The sequence below is a fragment of the Phyllobates terribilis genome, unplaced genomic scaffold (genome assembly GCF_046119375.1).
Source record: "Phyllobates terribilis strain yellow unplaced genomic scaffold, ASM4611937v1 Scaffold_5__5_contigs__length_657084704, whole genome shotgun sequence".
In the NCBI taxonomy this organism is placed as follows: Eukaryota; Metazoa; Chordata; class Amphibia; order Anura; family Dendrobatidae; genus Phyllobates; species Phyllobates terribilis.
The window spans coordinates 243,600,132-243,617,375 of record NW_027362765.1 but is presented as its reverse complement, the minus strand read 5'-3'; the positions used below and the strand labels follow the sequence as shown (position 1 = coordinate 243,617,375).

Here is a 17,244-nt window from a genome sequence, read left to right as displayed (position 1 = left end):
CGGCGGGAAAGCGCAGCACAGAACGGGAAAGCCGGCGGTGAAGTCTTTTCACTGCCGGCTTCCCCGCCCGGGTCCTTCGCTCCCCGCTCCTTTGTGCTGCACTCTCCGCCCGGTCCTAACTTACGATCGGGATGGGAGGTGGCGAGGGAAGCGGAGGATCGGGGTGGGAGGCTGCGGGGAAGCAGTATGGCGCTGTGTGATTGTTTAAAAGCCGGCGGCTTTTTACCGCCCGCCGGCTTTTAAACAATCAGGAGAATTCTCCCACGCTGGGATGGCATTCTGATGACAGGCTGGATCTCAGCTGAGCTCTGCCATCCAGCTTGTCATCCTTCAGAGACACTGCAGAGCGCAGGCATTATGGGAACTTCCGATTCCGGTATTCGATATTGTAAAAGTATCGGAATTAAGTATCGGAATTCCGATACCGCGAATATCGGCCGATACCCGATATTACAGTATCGGAATGCTCAACACTACTTGTCACAGAAGCGATGCGAACTTCCCAGCTCCGGACACAGCGCAGCGCTTCTGTGACAAGTGAAAGCTGTCGGCACAGAAGCCCTGCGCTGTGTCCGGAGCTGGGAAGACACTGCGATGTGTCAGAAAAGTTCGCTAGGTTCTGTCTGTCTCCGCTGCTGGGAATACGCTGCGCTGTGTCCCAGGCCTGAGAAGACACAGCGCAGCGATGTGTGAGTTTCAGCACAGAAGCGCTGACTGTCTGGACCTACCGCCGCCGTATTTTAACTCCCTCCACCTTATATTAACTCCCACATGGCAGGGATACGGCCACGGCAGCTTATTAACACCCCCAGAGTATCCCCGCATGTCAATTTCTGAAAGTTCAAAAACATTACCGGCGTATAAGACGACCCCAGACTAGACAGAAGATTTTTCAGTCTTCAAAAGTCGTCTTATACGCCGGAATATACGGTAAGTTAGTCTGACATGACTTGTTAGTTACAAACCCATGCTGACTCTGGTTAATCACTTCATTCTTATCCATGTACTTACATACATGTTGTTTAATAATTTGTTCAAAGATCTTTCCTGGTATAGAAGTCAGACTCACCGGCCTATAGTTCCCTGGGTCCACCTTCTTCCCCTTTTTGAAGATAGGAACAACATTTGCTCTTCTCCAGTCTTCTGGGACTTCTCCTGTTCTCCAAGAATTTTCAAAGATTATGGAGAGTGGTTCTAAAATTTCTTCTACGATCTCCTTCAGTATTCTGGGGTGTAATTCATCTGGACCTGGAGACTTGAACTCATTTATGTTAGCTAAATATTCCCTCACAATCTTTCTGTTTACAGATAACTTGGATTCCTCTATTCCTTTAAAAGGACAGTGAAGATAAGTTGATGTTACATTTTCTTTCTGAGAGAAAACAGATGCAAAATAGGAATTAAAAAGTTCGGCCTTCTCAACATCCTCTCTTACCATTTCTCCATTTTCATCCTGTAAAAATCCTATAGCATCTTTGACTTTTCTTTTACTTTTGACATACCCCCAAAATCCTTTTTTATTGCTTTTGACATCTCTTGCAAGCCTTAATTCATTGTCAGCTTTAGCTAACCTGATACGTGCCCTGCAGGATCTGCAGACTGCATTATAATCTTCTTTAGATATGCCTCCCTCTTTCCATTTAATAAACATTTCTTTCTTTCTTTTTAGCATGTGTTTAAGTTCTGTGTTCATCCATCCTGGTTTCCTTAAATGCTTCCCATTCTTCCTACTTTTCGGGATTGTTAACGATTGTGCTTTGAGAATCTCATTTTTAAAAATTTCCCATCCTTCCTGGACATTTTTGTCCTTAAGGACATCCAGCCATTGGATCCCTCCTATTCTCTTTCTGAGTCTCTTAAAATCTGCCTTTCTAAAATCTAACCTTGAAGTTTGAGTCTTCACATGTCTTCCTCCTCTAGTTATCCAGAATTCTATAATAGCATGATCGCTGCCTCCTAGGGTCCCAGCCACCTTTACCTCCTCAACCATTTCCTCCCTGTTTATAAGGATTAGATCCAAAGTAGCAGATCCCCTTGTTTTCTCCCCTACCTTTTGGAAGATAAAGTTGTCAGCAAGAGAGGATAAGAATTTGCTTGACCTGTTAGTTTTACTTGAGAGAGATTCCCAACAAATGTCTGGATAGTTGAAATCTCCCATGACCACTACGTCATATTTTTTGGAGAACTTGGTCATTTGATACATAAAGAGTTCATCCATATCTTCAGCTTGCCCAGGTGGCCTGTAGTAAATGCCTACAATGGTGTCCTTTCCGTTGTTCTCTCCTTGTATTCTTACCCAAACAGTTTCCACAGAACTCCCAGTCTCTGAAGCTTCAATCTCTGTGCAGATATACGCTTTTCTAACATACAATGCAACACCTCCTCCTCGTTTATCAAGTCTGTTTCTTGCAAATAAGTTGTATCCTTTTAGCCTTTTATTCCAATCATGTGTATCGTCCCACCAAGTTTCAGTGATTCCAATGACATCATATTCCTTTTCCTGCATTAGTAGTTCCAATTCTCCTTGTTTGTTGCCCATGCTTTGTGCATTTGTATAAAAACATTTTAGTTTGTGATTGGTTTCTCTTCCTCCCATATTTTTATTATTTAGATTTTTTTGTCTTTGTTCTTCTTTTCCACTTCCAGTAGCAGAGATCTCAATAGTATTTGTCAGCTGTATGGCTTTTTTCTGGCCTTTTGCTTCCCTTCCCACATTGTTCTAGTTTAAAGCTCTTCTGATGAGTGTAGCAAGGCGACTTCCAAATACATGTTTTCCAGTCTTCGTAAGGTGCACCCCATCTCTAGCAAGTAGTCCATCGTATAGGTAATTCATTCCGTGATCCAGAAATCCAAATCCTTGTTGACTGCACCATCGACGTAGCCAGTTGTTCACCTGTAGAATTTTATTCCACCTCATTGTTCCATGGCCATCCACTGGGAGGATGGATGAGAAGACCACCTGCGCTCCCAATTCTTTCACTTTCTTGCCTAAGTCTTCAAAGTCACTGCAGATGGTTTCCAGGTCCTTTCCTGCGGTGTCATTTGTCCCCACATGTATTAGCAGGAATGGGTAGTGATCTGTAGGTCTGAAGAGTCTTGATATCCTGTCAAACACATCTTTAATTTTTGCTCCTGGAAGACAGCACATTTCTCTTGAGGTTATGTCTGGTCTGCAGATAGCGGCCTCTGTTCCTCTTAACAGGGAATCCCCCATGACCACCACTCTCCGTTTTTTCTTCACAACTTTCTTCTTTCTCCATCCAGGAGGATTCTGAGGGCTTACAAGGTTATTCATTGCTGGCAAAGTCTTATTTTGCTGTATTTCTTCATGGTTCTCCTGCGTGAGAGTCTGGTACTGGTTCCTGAGCAGTATGGGTGCTGACTGCCTCTCGATCCTCCTGCTTCTGTGGGTCACATGCTTCCATTCCTCTGTTTCGTCAGGTGCAGTTCGAATTTCTTCTCTTTCTGAATCATGAAGAGATAATTCTGCTCTGTCTAAGAACTCTTCACCTTCCTTAATGATTTTCAAGGTAGTTAACCTCTCTTCTAGATTTCGCAACTTTTCCTCCAACAGGGACACAAGCTTGCATTTCTGGCATGTGAAGTTTGGCTTTTCCACTGGCAAGTCTGTGAACATGTAGCAGGATATGCAGCTCACCAAATGGCTCCTAGACTCTTCCATGTTCTTATTGTTAATGTTCTGAAAACAGTGAAAAAAGCTTAAAAAAAAAAAAGCTTCAAAATGCCCTCTTTTCAGCTCCAACAGCCAAAATCCAGTGTTCTTTGAGCTAGCGGAGACTCTTCACTTACCCCAAAATGCAGTGGGAATATGCAAATTATCTCCTCAGGACTCCTCCCCTGGTTTACTGATGTCCTCTTTTCAGCTCCAACAGCCAAAATCCAGTGTTCTTTGAGCTCGCGGAGACTCTTCACTTACCCCAAAATGCAGTGGGAATATGCAAATTATCTCCTCAGGACTCCTCCCCTGGTTTACCGATGTCCTCTTTTCAGCTCCAACAGCCAAAATCCAGTGTTCTTTGAGCTCGCGGAGACTCTTCACTTACCCCAAAATGCAGTGGGAATATGCAAATTATCTCCTCAGGACTCCTCCCCTGGTTTACTGATGTCCTCTTTTCAGCTCCAACAGCCAAAATCCAGTGTTCTTTGAGCTCGCAGAGACTCTTCACTTACCCCAAAATGCAGTGGGAATATGCAAATTATCTCCTCAGGACTCCACCCCTGGTTTACCGATGTCCTCTTTTCAGCTCCAACAGCCAAAATCCAGTGTTCTTTGAGCTCGCGGAGACTCTTCACTTACCCCAAAATGCAGTGGGAATATGCAAATTATCTCCTCAGGACTCCTCCCCTGGTTTACCGATGTCCTCTTTTCAGCTCCAACAGCCAAAATCCAGTGTTCTTTGAGCTCGCGGAGACTCTTCACTTACCCCAAAATGCAGTGGGAATATGCAAATTATCTCATCAGGACTCCTCCCCTGGTTTACCGATGTCCTCTTTTCAGCTCCAACAGCCAAAATCCAGTGTTCTTTGAGCCCGCGGAGACTCTTCACTTACCCCCAAAATGCAGTGGGAATATGCAAATTATCTCCTCAGGACTCCTCCCCTGGTTTACCGATGTCCTCTTTTCAGCTCCAACAGCCAAAATCCAGTGTTCTTTGAGCTCGCGGAGACTCTTCACTTACCCCAAAATGCAGTGGGAATATGCAAATTATCTCCTCAGGACTCCTCCCCTGGTTTACTGATGTCCTCTTTTCAGCTCCAACAGCCAAAATCCAGTGTTCTTTGAGCTCGCGGAGACTCTTCACTTACCCCAAAATGCAGTGGGAATATGCAAATTATCTCCTCAGGACTCCTCCCCTGGTTTACCGATGTCCTCTTTTCAGCTCCAACAGCCAAAATCCAGTGTTCTTTGAGCTCGCGGAGACTCTTCACTTACCCCAAAATGCAGTGGGAATATGCAAATTATCTCCTCAGGACTCCTCCCCTGGTTTACTGATGTCCTCTTTTCAGCTCCAACAGCCAAAATCCAGTGTTCTTTGAGCTCGCAGAGACTCTTCACTTACCCCAAAATGCAGTGGGAATATGCAAATTATCTCCTCAGGACTCCACCCCTGGTTTACCGATGTCCTCTTTTCAGCTCCAACAGCCAAAATCCAGTGTTCTTTGAGCTCGCGGAGACTCTTCACTTACCCCAAAATGCAGTGGGAATATGCAAATTATCTCCTCAGGACTCCTCCCCTGGTTTACCGATGTCCTCTTTTCAGCTCCAACAGCCAAAATCCAGTGTTCTTTGAGCTCGCGGAGACTCTTCACTTACCCCAAAATGCAGTGGGAATATGCAAATTATCTCATCAGGACTCCTCCCCTGGTTTACCGATGTCCTCTTTTCAGCTCCAACAGCCAAAATCCAGTGTTCTTTGAGCCCGCGGAGACTCTTCACTTACCCCCAAAATGCAGTGGGAATATGCAAATTATCTCCTCAGGACTCCTCCCCTGGTTTACCGATGTCCTCTTTTCAGCTCCAACAGCCAAAATCCAGTGTTCTTTGAGCTCGCGGAGACTCTTCACTTACCCCAAAATGCAGTGGGAATATGCAAATTATCTCCTCAGGACTCCTCCCCTGGTTTACTGATGTCCTCTTTTCAGCTCCAACAGCCAAAATCCAGTGTTCTTTGAGCTCGCAGAGACTCTTCACTTACCCCAAAATGCAGTGGGAATATGCAAATTATCTCCTCAGGACTCCACCCCTGGTTTACCGATGTCCTCTTTTCAGCTCCAACAGCCAAAATCCAGTGTTCTTTGAGCTCGCGGAGACTCTTCACTTACCCCAAAATGCAGTGGGAATATGCAAATTATCTCCTCAGGACTCCTCCCCTGGTTTACCGATGTCCTCTTTTCAGCTCCAACAGCCAAAATCCAGTGTTCTTTGAGCTCGCAGAGACTCTTCACTTACCCCAAAATGCAGTGGGAATATGCAAATTATCTCCTCAGGACTCCTCCCCTGGTTTACCGATGTCCTCTTTTCAGCTCCAACAGCCAAAATCCAGTGTTCTTTGAGCTCGCGGAGACTCTTCACTTACCCCAAAATGCAGTAGGAATATGCAAATTATCTCCTCAGGACTCCTCCCCTGGTTTACTGATGTCCTCTTTTCAGCTCCAACAGCCAAAATCCAGTGTTCTTTGAGCTCGCAGAGACTCTTCACTTACCCCAAAATGCAGTGGGAATATGCAAATTATCTCCTCAGGACTCCACCCCTGGTTTACCGATGTCCTCTTTTCAGCTCCAACAGCCAAAATCCAGTGTTCTTTGAGCTCGCGGAGACTCTTCACTTACCCCAAAATGCAGTGGGAATATGCAAATTATCTCCTCAGGACTCCTCCCCTGGTTTACCGATGTCCTCTTTTCAGCTCCAACAGCCAAAATCCAGTGTTCTTTGAGCTCGCGGAGACTCTTCACTTACCCCAAAATGCAGTGGGAATATGCAAATTATCTCATCAGGACTCCTCCCCTGGTTTACCGATGTCCTCTTTTCAGCTCCAACAGCCAAAATCCAGTGTTCTTTGAGCTCGCGGAGACTCTTCACTTACCCCAAAATGCAGTGGGAATATGCAAATTATCTCCTCAGGACTCCTCCCCTGGTTTACCAATGTCCTCTTTTCAGCTCCAACAGCCAAAATCCAGTGTTCTTTGAGCTCGCGGAGACTCTTCACTTACCCCAAAATGCAGTGGGAATATGCAAATTATCTCCTCAGGACTCCTCCCCTGGTTTACTGATGTCCTCTTTTCAGCTCCAACAGCCAAAATCCAGTGTTCTTTGAGCTCGCGGAGACTCTTCACTTACCCCAAAATGCAGTGGGAATATGCAAATTATCTCCTCAGGACTCCTCCCCTGGTTTACTGATGTCCTCTTTTCAGCTCCAACAGCCAAAATCCAGTGTTCTTTGAGCTCGTGGAGACTCTTCACTTACCCCAAAATGCAGTGGGGATGACATCCTGCATGGAGCATTATAAAGAGAGGGGGGGTGATATCCTGCATGGGGCATTATAAAGAGAGGGGGGTGATATCCTGCATGGAGCATTATAAAGAGAGGGGGGTGATATCCTGCATGGGGCATTTTAAAGAGAGGGGGGTGATATCCTGCATGGGGCGTTATAAAGAAGGGGGGTGACATCCTACATGGGGTATTATATGGTGGGGGAAAGGGACATCCTGCATGGGGCATTATATGGGGGGGCATCCTGCATGGGGCATTATATGGGGGGGAGAGGTGACATCCTGCATAGGGCATTATAAGGGGGGGAAGGGACATCCTGCATGGGGCATTGTATGGGGGGGAGGGACATCCTGCATGGGGCATTATATGGGGGGGAAGGGACATCCTGCATGAGGCATTATATTGGGGGGAAAGGGACATCCTGCATGGGGCATTATATGGGGGGAGAAGTGATATACTGCATGGGACATTATATGGGGGGAGTGACATCCTGCATGAGGCATTATGTGGGGGCCAGTATCCTGTATGGAGCATTATAAGGGGACCAGTATTCTGTACGGAGCGTTTTATGGGGGCCAGTATTCTGTATGGAGCGTTATATGGGGGCCAGTATTCTATATGGAGCGTTATATGGGGGCCAGTATTCTCTATGGAGCGTTATATGGGGGGCAGTATTCCGTATGGAGCATTTTATGGGTCCCAGTATACTGTGTGGAGCGATTCGCCGGTTTCTGAGATATTGTGGAATTTACAATAGATATCACTCATGTAATGTAAGAAGTCAAATCTTTGCATTGTACTATATATATATATATTTCTCCGCTGTATCTCTGCATCATGAATCGTGGTATGTGTTAAAGGGGCCCACTGAGACTCTTTTGCCCAGGGCCCAGAAAAACCTGGAGCCGGCCCTGCTGCCAAAAACACCATACAGCCCTCCTAAACAAATGACTTAGCCAACGGGGTGGTACAGTAAAAGGAGAGTCTGTTAGGGTATGTGCACACGATGCAGAAATGCTCAGGATTTTTTCCTGAGCGTTTCTGCATCTCCCTGGCAGGTAAAAACGCATGCGGATTGTACATGCGGATTGTACATGCGTTTTCCTGCCAGGGACATGCGGATGTGAAGCGGTCTTCACATGCATTTCCGCATGCGGATTGACAAGCGCTTTCCAGGCGATTTTAGCATCACTTGGAAAGTGCTTGTCAACTTCACACTATATAAATCCATGCAACCGGCATGGATTTATATAGTGTGTGAATGTAAAAAAATAAAAAAATAAATATATACTACCCTCCGATGGCCCCCGGTGTCCTGCTTCCCTCCGTCCCGACTGCCGGCAGTGTAAGACTGAAGGACCTGCCGACGTCAGCGTCACGTGACCCGTCACATGACTCTAACGTCAGCGTAGGTCCTTCATTCAACCACCAGGAGGACGCAGCGCGGGCCGTCAGAAGGTGAGTATATATATATTTTTTATTTTATTCTTTTTTTTTAATGGTACCTGGGTCTGGATGAGAGTCCTCTCATCCACACGCGGGTACGATCCGCACATTAGAACGCATGGAATGCGCATCTACATGTACAGTAATGCGGATTCCATGCGTTCTAATGCAAGTCAATGGCGGCGAAAAAGCAGCGTTTCCGCAAAATTAATTGACATGCTGCGGATTTTTGATCGCAGCGTTTACGCTGCGGAAAAATCCGCATCATGGGCACAGCACATGCGGATTTCCATTGGGGAACATTGCTGCCCTTCTACCATGCGTTTTTAATGCGTTTCTGCGGCGTTTCCGCAGCTGCAGAAACGCCGCGGAAACGCATTAAAAACGCATCGTGTGCACACAGCCTTTGAAGCTCTTTGGTATTGCTGTTTTACAGTGTATCATCTCATAACAGGTTCACCTTCAAGCACTTTTAGATGGTGCTATTAAAAAAAGAGGAGAGAGACACTAAGATCTACTTCCACATCAGAAAATCAAATATTGAACATCTTCCTATAGATTGAATTTCTTGTTACAAGTGTATAACAACTAGTTTACCCACATTCCTCGGGCAGCAGGTGATTGCAGTGTGAGTGCACAAAGTGTAGCACCAAAATATTTTCTTACAAGCTTGCCCCTTTTCAGGTCACACACTTCCACACTTCTTCCCCTCCAGATGTCCTTGAATGTGCATTTGGGCACCAGACTTCTATCATTAGACACAGCATTGCGATGTCACACACAAAATATTTTTTAGAAGTGCTGCTATTAGAGGGTTTTTAAGAGGCTTCAGCATGTGCCAGGGAGATTTGCCAGCCTCGTGGACATTTGAGAGAGTCGACAAGTATGGCTCTATCCAGGTCTTCTAGGGCCAGCTTATTGAAATACCCCAATACACATTTTGTATTAATGGCATCCAGGCACAACTTTTGTAACATTAGACCAATAAAATTTAAGACTAGTCAAAGACCACAGCATATGGAGATAGACTTGTCACAGACATGGCATTATTGGAGTTGTGAGACCTGTGGATTATCTGGTGAAAATTCCGTGAATCGTGACAGATTAGATTTCATTTGTCTTTTCTTTTTTTTTTTTTTACAGAAGTCTTCAGCCAGAATTTGTCGTTCAGTCCATTTTCAGGTGGTCCAATGAAAGTCGGCATAACATTGAAAGAAGTCAGGAAGGGTGAGGAAAAGTAATTACATTAATACATCAATGGTTCTGTAAATAGTAGAAAATGAAATAATTCTGATTTTACTCCTTCAATGTAGGAAAACTGACAAAAGGGCTGCAATGACAATAACGACATCTAATGTCAAGGTAAATAGGTTGTTGGAGATGATATATTGAATGTGGCTTCACCGTAGAAGTATCCAAGGTCTATTCTTAGATAACACCCTTTCTCTTTTCCTCCTAGCCGCATGCTGACCATGCCTGTCCCACGTCTATACGTTACCGTGTACAGAATGACTCTTATTTTAAAAATCTGTTCAATTTTGACATCCCAGTGCTTATGTGGGACAGTCATTTTACTGAGGGTGCCAAGGAAAATATGAGCCAGGGACTACCGCCATATGGCTGGAAGAATCTTCCTACAGAAGGTAGCCATTATCATAATTTGTCATAAATGTGTGAAGTTATCAAATATTCTTCTGTTTAGTAAAAGGCATAGAAAATTAGGAAATAAATTATAGGATAGATGTATACTACAGAACCAGTGAATACAAATTATGTTTACAATGGGACACCCTTTAAAAAATATATATATATATATACAGTACAGACCAAAAGTTTGGACACACCTTCTCATTTAAAGATTTTTCTGTATTTTCATGACAATGAAAATTGTACATTCACACTGAAGGCATCAAAACTATGAATTAACACATGTGGAATTATATACTTAACAAAAAAGTGTGAAATAACTGAAAATATGTCTTATATTCTAGGTTCTTCAAAGTAGCCACCTTTTGCTTTGATCACTGCTTTGCACACTCTTGGCATTCTCTTGATGAGCTTCAAGTAGTAGTCACCAGAAATGGTTTTCACTTCACAGGTGTGCCCTGTCAGGTTTAATAAGTGGGATTTCTTGCCTTATAAATGGGGTTGGGACCATCAGTTGTGTTGTGCAGAAGTCTGGTGGATACACAGCTGATAGTCCTACTGAATAGACTGTTAGAATTTGTATTATGGCAGGAAAAAAGCAGCTAAGTAAAGAAAAACGAGTGGCCATCATTACTTTAAGAAATGAAGGTCAGTAAGTGCGAAAAATTGGGAAAACTTTGAAAGTGTCCCCAAGTGCAGTTTGTTAAAACCATCAAGCGCTACAAAGAACCTTGCTCACATGAGGACCGCCCCAGAAAAGGAAGACCAAGAGTCACCTCTGCTTCTGAGGATAAGTTTATCCGAGTCACCAGCCTCAGAAATCACAGGTTAACAGCAGCTCAGATTAGAGACCAGTTCAATGCCACACAGAGTTCTAGCAGCAGACACATCTCTACAACAACTGTTAAGAGGAGACTTTCTGCAGCAGGCCTTCATGGTAAAATAGCTGCTATGAAACCACTGCTAAGGACAGGCAACAAGCAGAAGAGACAAGTTTGGGCTAAAGTACACAAGGAATGGACATTAGACCAGTGGAAATCTGTGCTTTGGTCTGATGAGTCCAAATTTGAGATCTTTGGTTCCAACCACCGTGTCTTTGTGCGACGCAGAAAAGGTGAACGGATGGACTCTACATGCCTGGTTCCCACCATGAAGCATGGAGGAGGAGGTGTGATGGTGTGGGGGTGCTTTGCTGGTGACACTGTTGGGGATTTATTCAAAATTGAAGGCATACTGAACCAGAATGGCTACCACAGCATCTTGCAGCGGCATGCTATTCCATCCGGTTTGCGTTTAGTTGGACCATCATTTATTTTTCAACAGGACAATCACCCCAAACTCACCTCCAGGCTGTGTAAGGGCTATATGACCAAGAAAGAGAGTGATGGGGTGCTACGTCAGATGACCTGGCCTCCACAGTCACCAGACCTGAACCCAATCGAGATGGTTTGGGATGAGCTGGACCACAGAGTGAAGGCAAAAGGGCCAACAAGTGCTAAGCATCTCTGGGAACTCCTTCAAGATTGTTGGAAGACCATTTCCGGTGACTACCTCTTGAGCTCATCAAGAGAATGCCAAGAGTGTGCAAAGCAGTCATCAAAGCAAAAGGTGGCTACTTTGAAGAACCTAGAATATAAGACATATTTTCAGTTGTTTCACACTTTTTTGTTAAGTATATAATTCCACATGTGTTAATTCATAGTTTTGATGCCTTCAGTGTGAATGTACAATTTTCAAAGTCATGAAAATACAGAAAAATCTTTAAATGAGGAGGTGTGTCCAAACTTTTGGTCTGTACTGTGTATATATATATATATATATATATATATATATATATATACAGATGCATCTCACAAAATTAGAATATCATCAAACAGTTAATTTATTTCAGTTCTTCAATACAAAAAGTGAAACTCATATATAGAGTCTTTACAAACAGAGTGATCTATTTCAAGTGTTTATTTCTGTTAATGTTGATGATTATGGCTTACAGCCAATGAAAACACAAAAGTCATTATCTCAGCCAATGACAATAATTAACAAAAAACACCTGCAAAGGCTTTCTAAGCGTTTAAAAAGGTCCCTTCGTCTGTTTCAGTAGGCTCCACAATCATGGGGAAAACTGCTGACTTGACAGATGTCCAGAAGGCAGTCATTGACACACTCCACAAGGTCCCAGAGTTCCAATTTTCATTTGGAAATCAAGGTCTCAGAGTCAGGAGGAAGAATGGAGAGGCCACAATCCAAGCTGCTTGAGGTCTAGTGTGAAGTTCCCACAATCAGTGATGGTTTGGGGAGCCATGTCAACTGCTGGTGTAGGTCCACTGTGTTTTATCAAGACCAAAGTCAGTGCAGCCGTCTACCTGGAAATTTTAGAGCACTTCATGCTTCCCTCTGCCGACAAGCTTTTTTGGAGATGGAAATTTCATTCTCCAGCAGGACTTGGCACCTGTCCACACTGCCAAAAGTACCAATACCTAGTTTAAAAGCAATAGTATCACTGTGCTTGATTGGCCAGAAAACTCGCCTGACCTTAACCCAATAGAGAATCTATTATAGAGAATCTATGGAGTATTGTCAAGAGGAAGATGAGAGACACCAGACCCAACAATGCAGACGAGCTGAAGGCTGCTATCAAAGCAACCTGGGCTTCCATAACACCTCAGCAGTGCCACAGGCTGATCGCCTCCATGCCACGCCGCATTGATGCAGTAATTGATGCAAAAGGAGCCCCGACCAAGTATTGAGTGCATTTACTGAACATACATTTCAGTAGGCCAACATTTCGGATTTTAAAAACATTTTTCAAGCTGTTGTTATGAAGGTTTGCAGGTGTTTTTTGTTAATTATTCTAATTTACTGAGATAATGACTTTCGTGTTTTCATTGGCTGTAAGCCATAATCATCAACATTAACAGAAATAAACACTTGAAATAGATCACTCTGTTTGTAATGACTCTATATAATATATGAGTCTCACTTTTTGTATTGACAGGGGCGTACATAGAAATCATGGGGCCCCATAGCAAAAGTCCAAATTGGGCCCCCCCCCCCATAAAAAAAATTCTGTAATCTAAGTGGAATCACAGTATATAGGCGTAGTCACAAAAGGGCATATCTCTCAACTTTTGAAGACAGGGAAATGGACATGTCTTGTGGCATATACATAGTAAATGTTCCCATACTGAAGCCCTTTTGTGTTCTCACCGCTTTTATCAACCTATAGATTTAAATACCCCAAAAAATGCATCCAACACACTGTATGATACCCCCTACAGTAAATGTCCCTACTATGACCCCTACAATCACAGTATGATGACTCTATAGTCCCCCCAGCAAAGTATGATGTCCCTACAACCACCTACACAGTATATTGGCTCCCATAGCACCCCAACACAGTATGAAGGCCCCCACAAAGTATGATGGCCCGCACATACCAACAAAGTATGATGGCCCTCACAAACCCCCCCCACACAGTATGATGGCCACGCAGCAACCTCCCCCACCTCATACAGAATGATGGCCACCATAAAATATGATGGCCCACACATACTAGAAAAGTATGATGGTCTCTGCAAAGTATGATGATCCCCACAGACCCACATTGTATAATGGCCCTCACAGCCTCCACACAGTATGATGGCCCCACAGGCCTTCCACAGAACCCCCATACAATATGATGAAGGCACCCACAGTATGATGGTCAGCACAGGTCCCCTACACATAGTGAAATTGGCCCTTATAGTAGTCCCCACCACAATTTGATGGTCCCCACAGGCCTTCCACACAATATGATGACCCCCTTTCAGTAGTTCCCGTCACAGTATAAGGCCCCACAAACCCCTACAAGTCCTGACGTATTCAAAATATAAAAATTTATCACCTAGCCCTGTTTCCCCAATGAGATGCTCTATGCACCGTGTGAACTGAGGCTATGCACAGCAGACAAAATATAGTGAAGTCATTATGCCTGCTGCGCTGAGACACAGACTCACAACTTAATGGTACAGCAGCACCTTTTAGCACCGGGTCTCAACTCACGGCTCAAAAGTGGCCATGAGGTCTGCCACTATTAGTGGTATGCCACTGGTACTATAGTAAGAGCTATTTTACACAGTGACATTTTTCCGTATATACAGTACTTATGTATAGTGAAGTCCATGTTACTACAATCATTAAATGATATATGCATGGTATAGAGTTTCACTCATAAAGACAACCTTTGTCCATTTGCCCAAATATGAACATCGTGGATGAAATCCTCTGATCAGAAACTGGGTTAGATTTATGGGTTTGTAGCCTGTGAAGATTGTGCAAAGCGCATCTCTCTCCCACTCCACTGTGTTAGAACTCAGCATATCAGCTTGCTGTGAAGACTGGCCTGTCAAGAATGTATGGTTTATATAGAAGAATGCAGCCGCCTCTGTAAGCGCTGAGATGTGCAAACATTGAATATGTGACATTTCAACTTCATTACTGCTATATAGAATATACTTATAAAATGAACGTGCTTAGTGCATAAATTGTCCATTTCATGAGAGCCCACCAGCCGCGACAAGCCATATCTCATCTTTGATGGGACCATAACCTAATAATTTTCAGACATATCTCTCCCAGTCTAAAAGCTACAAATATAAAGGGCAGGTAGGATTCAGAAGTAATTAAAAACAGCTTAAGGCCTCATTCACACATCAGTATTTGATCAGTGTTTTGCATCACTGTTTGTTAGTGAAAAATTGGAATGGAGCTTATAGAGAAAAACTATAATTGAAAGATTGCTGCCTGTTCTGTGTTTTGGAGAAGCTCATGGATTTGGCATAGAAATACTGATGAAATACTGATCAAAAATACTGATGTGTGAATGAGGACTAAGGCTGATGGGAGGGCATCAGTTATATATGGAGGCAGTCACAATCCCCGATAGTATACTGATCTCCTCCCATCTGCTTAAGTCCACTTTCATACGTCCAGATATTTCCGGTACTGGAAAAGATATCCGTCTCCGTGTCTACCAGTGTGGCATATGTGTTCCACCCGTTTGCCACATCAGGATCACACCTACCGGCGCCTGGGAATCAGCAGTTAGTGCTGTTCCCAAGCGCCGGGTGCTGAAGGCATCTGTCATAATTGTACCCTTCTTGCGCTGCGATTAGCACCAGCAGGGGACAATGTTGACAGTTGTATTTTTAAAAATAAGACTAAATTAAAAAACACATTACTCACCTGTCCGACATACTGTCCCATGTTGTAATCCATCTGACTGACAATTCTACATCAGCGTCTGCGGTGGTTTGAAGCGACCACAAACGCCGAGGAGCAGAGGAGAATGACTCACTTCAGCGAACGAGCCCCTGACCTGCGCTGAGCTCAGTGAGCTGTGTCCTGTCACTAAGTGACCTCAGCGCAGGTCAGGGGCCCACTCGCTGGAGTGAGTCATTCTCCTCTGCTCCTCAGCTCCTGCGGTCGCTGCAAGATGTCAGTCAGATGGATTGCAGCATGGGACAGTATGTCGGACAGGTGAGTATAAGTGTTTTTTATTTTACAATACAACTGTCAACATTGTCCCATGCTAGCGCTGATCGCTGCGCCAGCAGGGAACAATGATGACAGATGCACCCGGCGCTTGGGAACAGCCCTAACAGTACTGCTGATTCCCAGTCACCGGTATGTGTCACACTGATGACACACGGATGTTTTTTTTATTTCTCCACTTACAATAAAAATGGATGACACTTGGACCACAATCTGATCAAAGTCTGATTATTTAATAATTGGTCCATTTTTCTTGTATGTGAAAAAATCAGAAATGTGAAAGGCTGTTTTTAATTAGTGGTGGATCCCATCTGCCCTTTAAATTTGGTTAGGTCCGTTGAAAGAATGATATATGTCGTCATTGTTGATGGGCTCCCATGAATTGGTTAATTTATGCTCCAAGTACCTTCATTTTGCATATCTCTGCGCTTACAGAGGTGACTATATTATTATTTTTTTTTTGTTATGTAGCCACTCACACATATATATATATATATATATATGCACACAGACAGAGGGGTTGTCCAAATTTGGGATGAAAGTCTGCAATCGGTCTATATGACTGCGGACATCTGAATCCTCACATCATACGCTGTCAGGATTCTCCGATGCCAGTGGCAAGAGCAGCCGGTCACGTGGCTGCAAGTATGTGATTTGCATATATGTGGTCACATGACGATTAGACATGCTCGGCTTCATTCAGTTCAGTTATATTGATCGAGATCGAGCACTTCTAGCCGGAATGTGACTGGAAGAATGCAAATCGCTTACTTGTGGTCACATGATCACCCACTCTCGCCGCTGGAACCAGAGAATCCTGACAGTGTGCGATGTGTGCGCTGTGAGGATTCAGAAGTCTGCAATTATATAAAGTGATTGCAGATATCCATCTCAAACCTGGACAACCCTTTTAAGCTAAATGCAGCAAATAGACGAGTGGTTAGTGATGGTCTGGGGATCAGATTTGTGTTTTGCTCTGCTGCACACTCTTTAGTCTGTCCGTTTCTCCTTCAGTTAAAGAGGTTGTCCACTACTTTTTGATTCATGACCTATCCTTAGGTCATCTATAGGTCATCAATTTCTTATCGGTCAGGGTCCGACACCCGTCACCCACGCCGATCAGCTGTTATCGGTGCCAGCTGGAAGTACTCACTTGTGACGCTGGCCACATGGGATTATAACTGAATATGACACATGTGACAATAGAAGCATTGACTAAAAATAGGTCATCAATCAAAAAGTAATGGACAACCTCTTTAATCCTCCACTAAGAGACCATGACCTGCAGTGAAGATAAATGTGTGTGAAGCAGAAATTTAGACCATTTCCTAACACTCTTCCATTGACACAGGTGTCATGTTCAGCTATAATCCCCTCTGGTCCCAGGTTCAGGAGTTACACCTTTGATGACTGACACAGGACAGTGTGACAGTTGCTCAGTGTGGAGGAGGCTTCCTGACTCTTTATTTGTTCCTAGCCCTCCTCCCCATAAACCCATAAATAGTTGGTACAATTTTATTTACGACCCCACCCCCAGTCTTAACACTGTCACATCCAACAGACCGCACCATGGTAGAAACTCATTTGACACAGTGTTGCAAGGTT

At 44.0% G+C, this 17,244-nt stretch overlaps 1 protein-coding gene across 1 annotated transcript in view; it reads left to right on the top strand.

Annotated features, from left to right (window-relative positions):
- Window positions 1–17,244, top strand: part of ST6GALNAC2 (ST6 N-acetylgalactosaminide alpha-2,6-sialyltransferase 2) — a 129,002-nt gene that overhangs the window by 46,922 nt on the left and 64,836 nt on the right. The window contains exons 2-4 of the mRNA XM_073683961.1: window positions 9,604–9,687; window positions 9,774–9,822; window positions 9,920–10,103. Coding sequence (XP_073540062.1) covers window positions 9,604–9,687; window positions 9,774–9,822; window positions 9,920–10,103 — 317 coding nt within the window. The remainder of the gene's footprint in view (window positions 1–9,603; window positions 9,688–9,773; window positions 9,823–9,919; window positions 10,104–17,244) is intronic.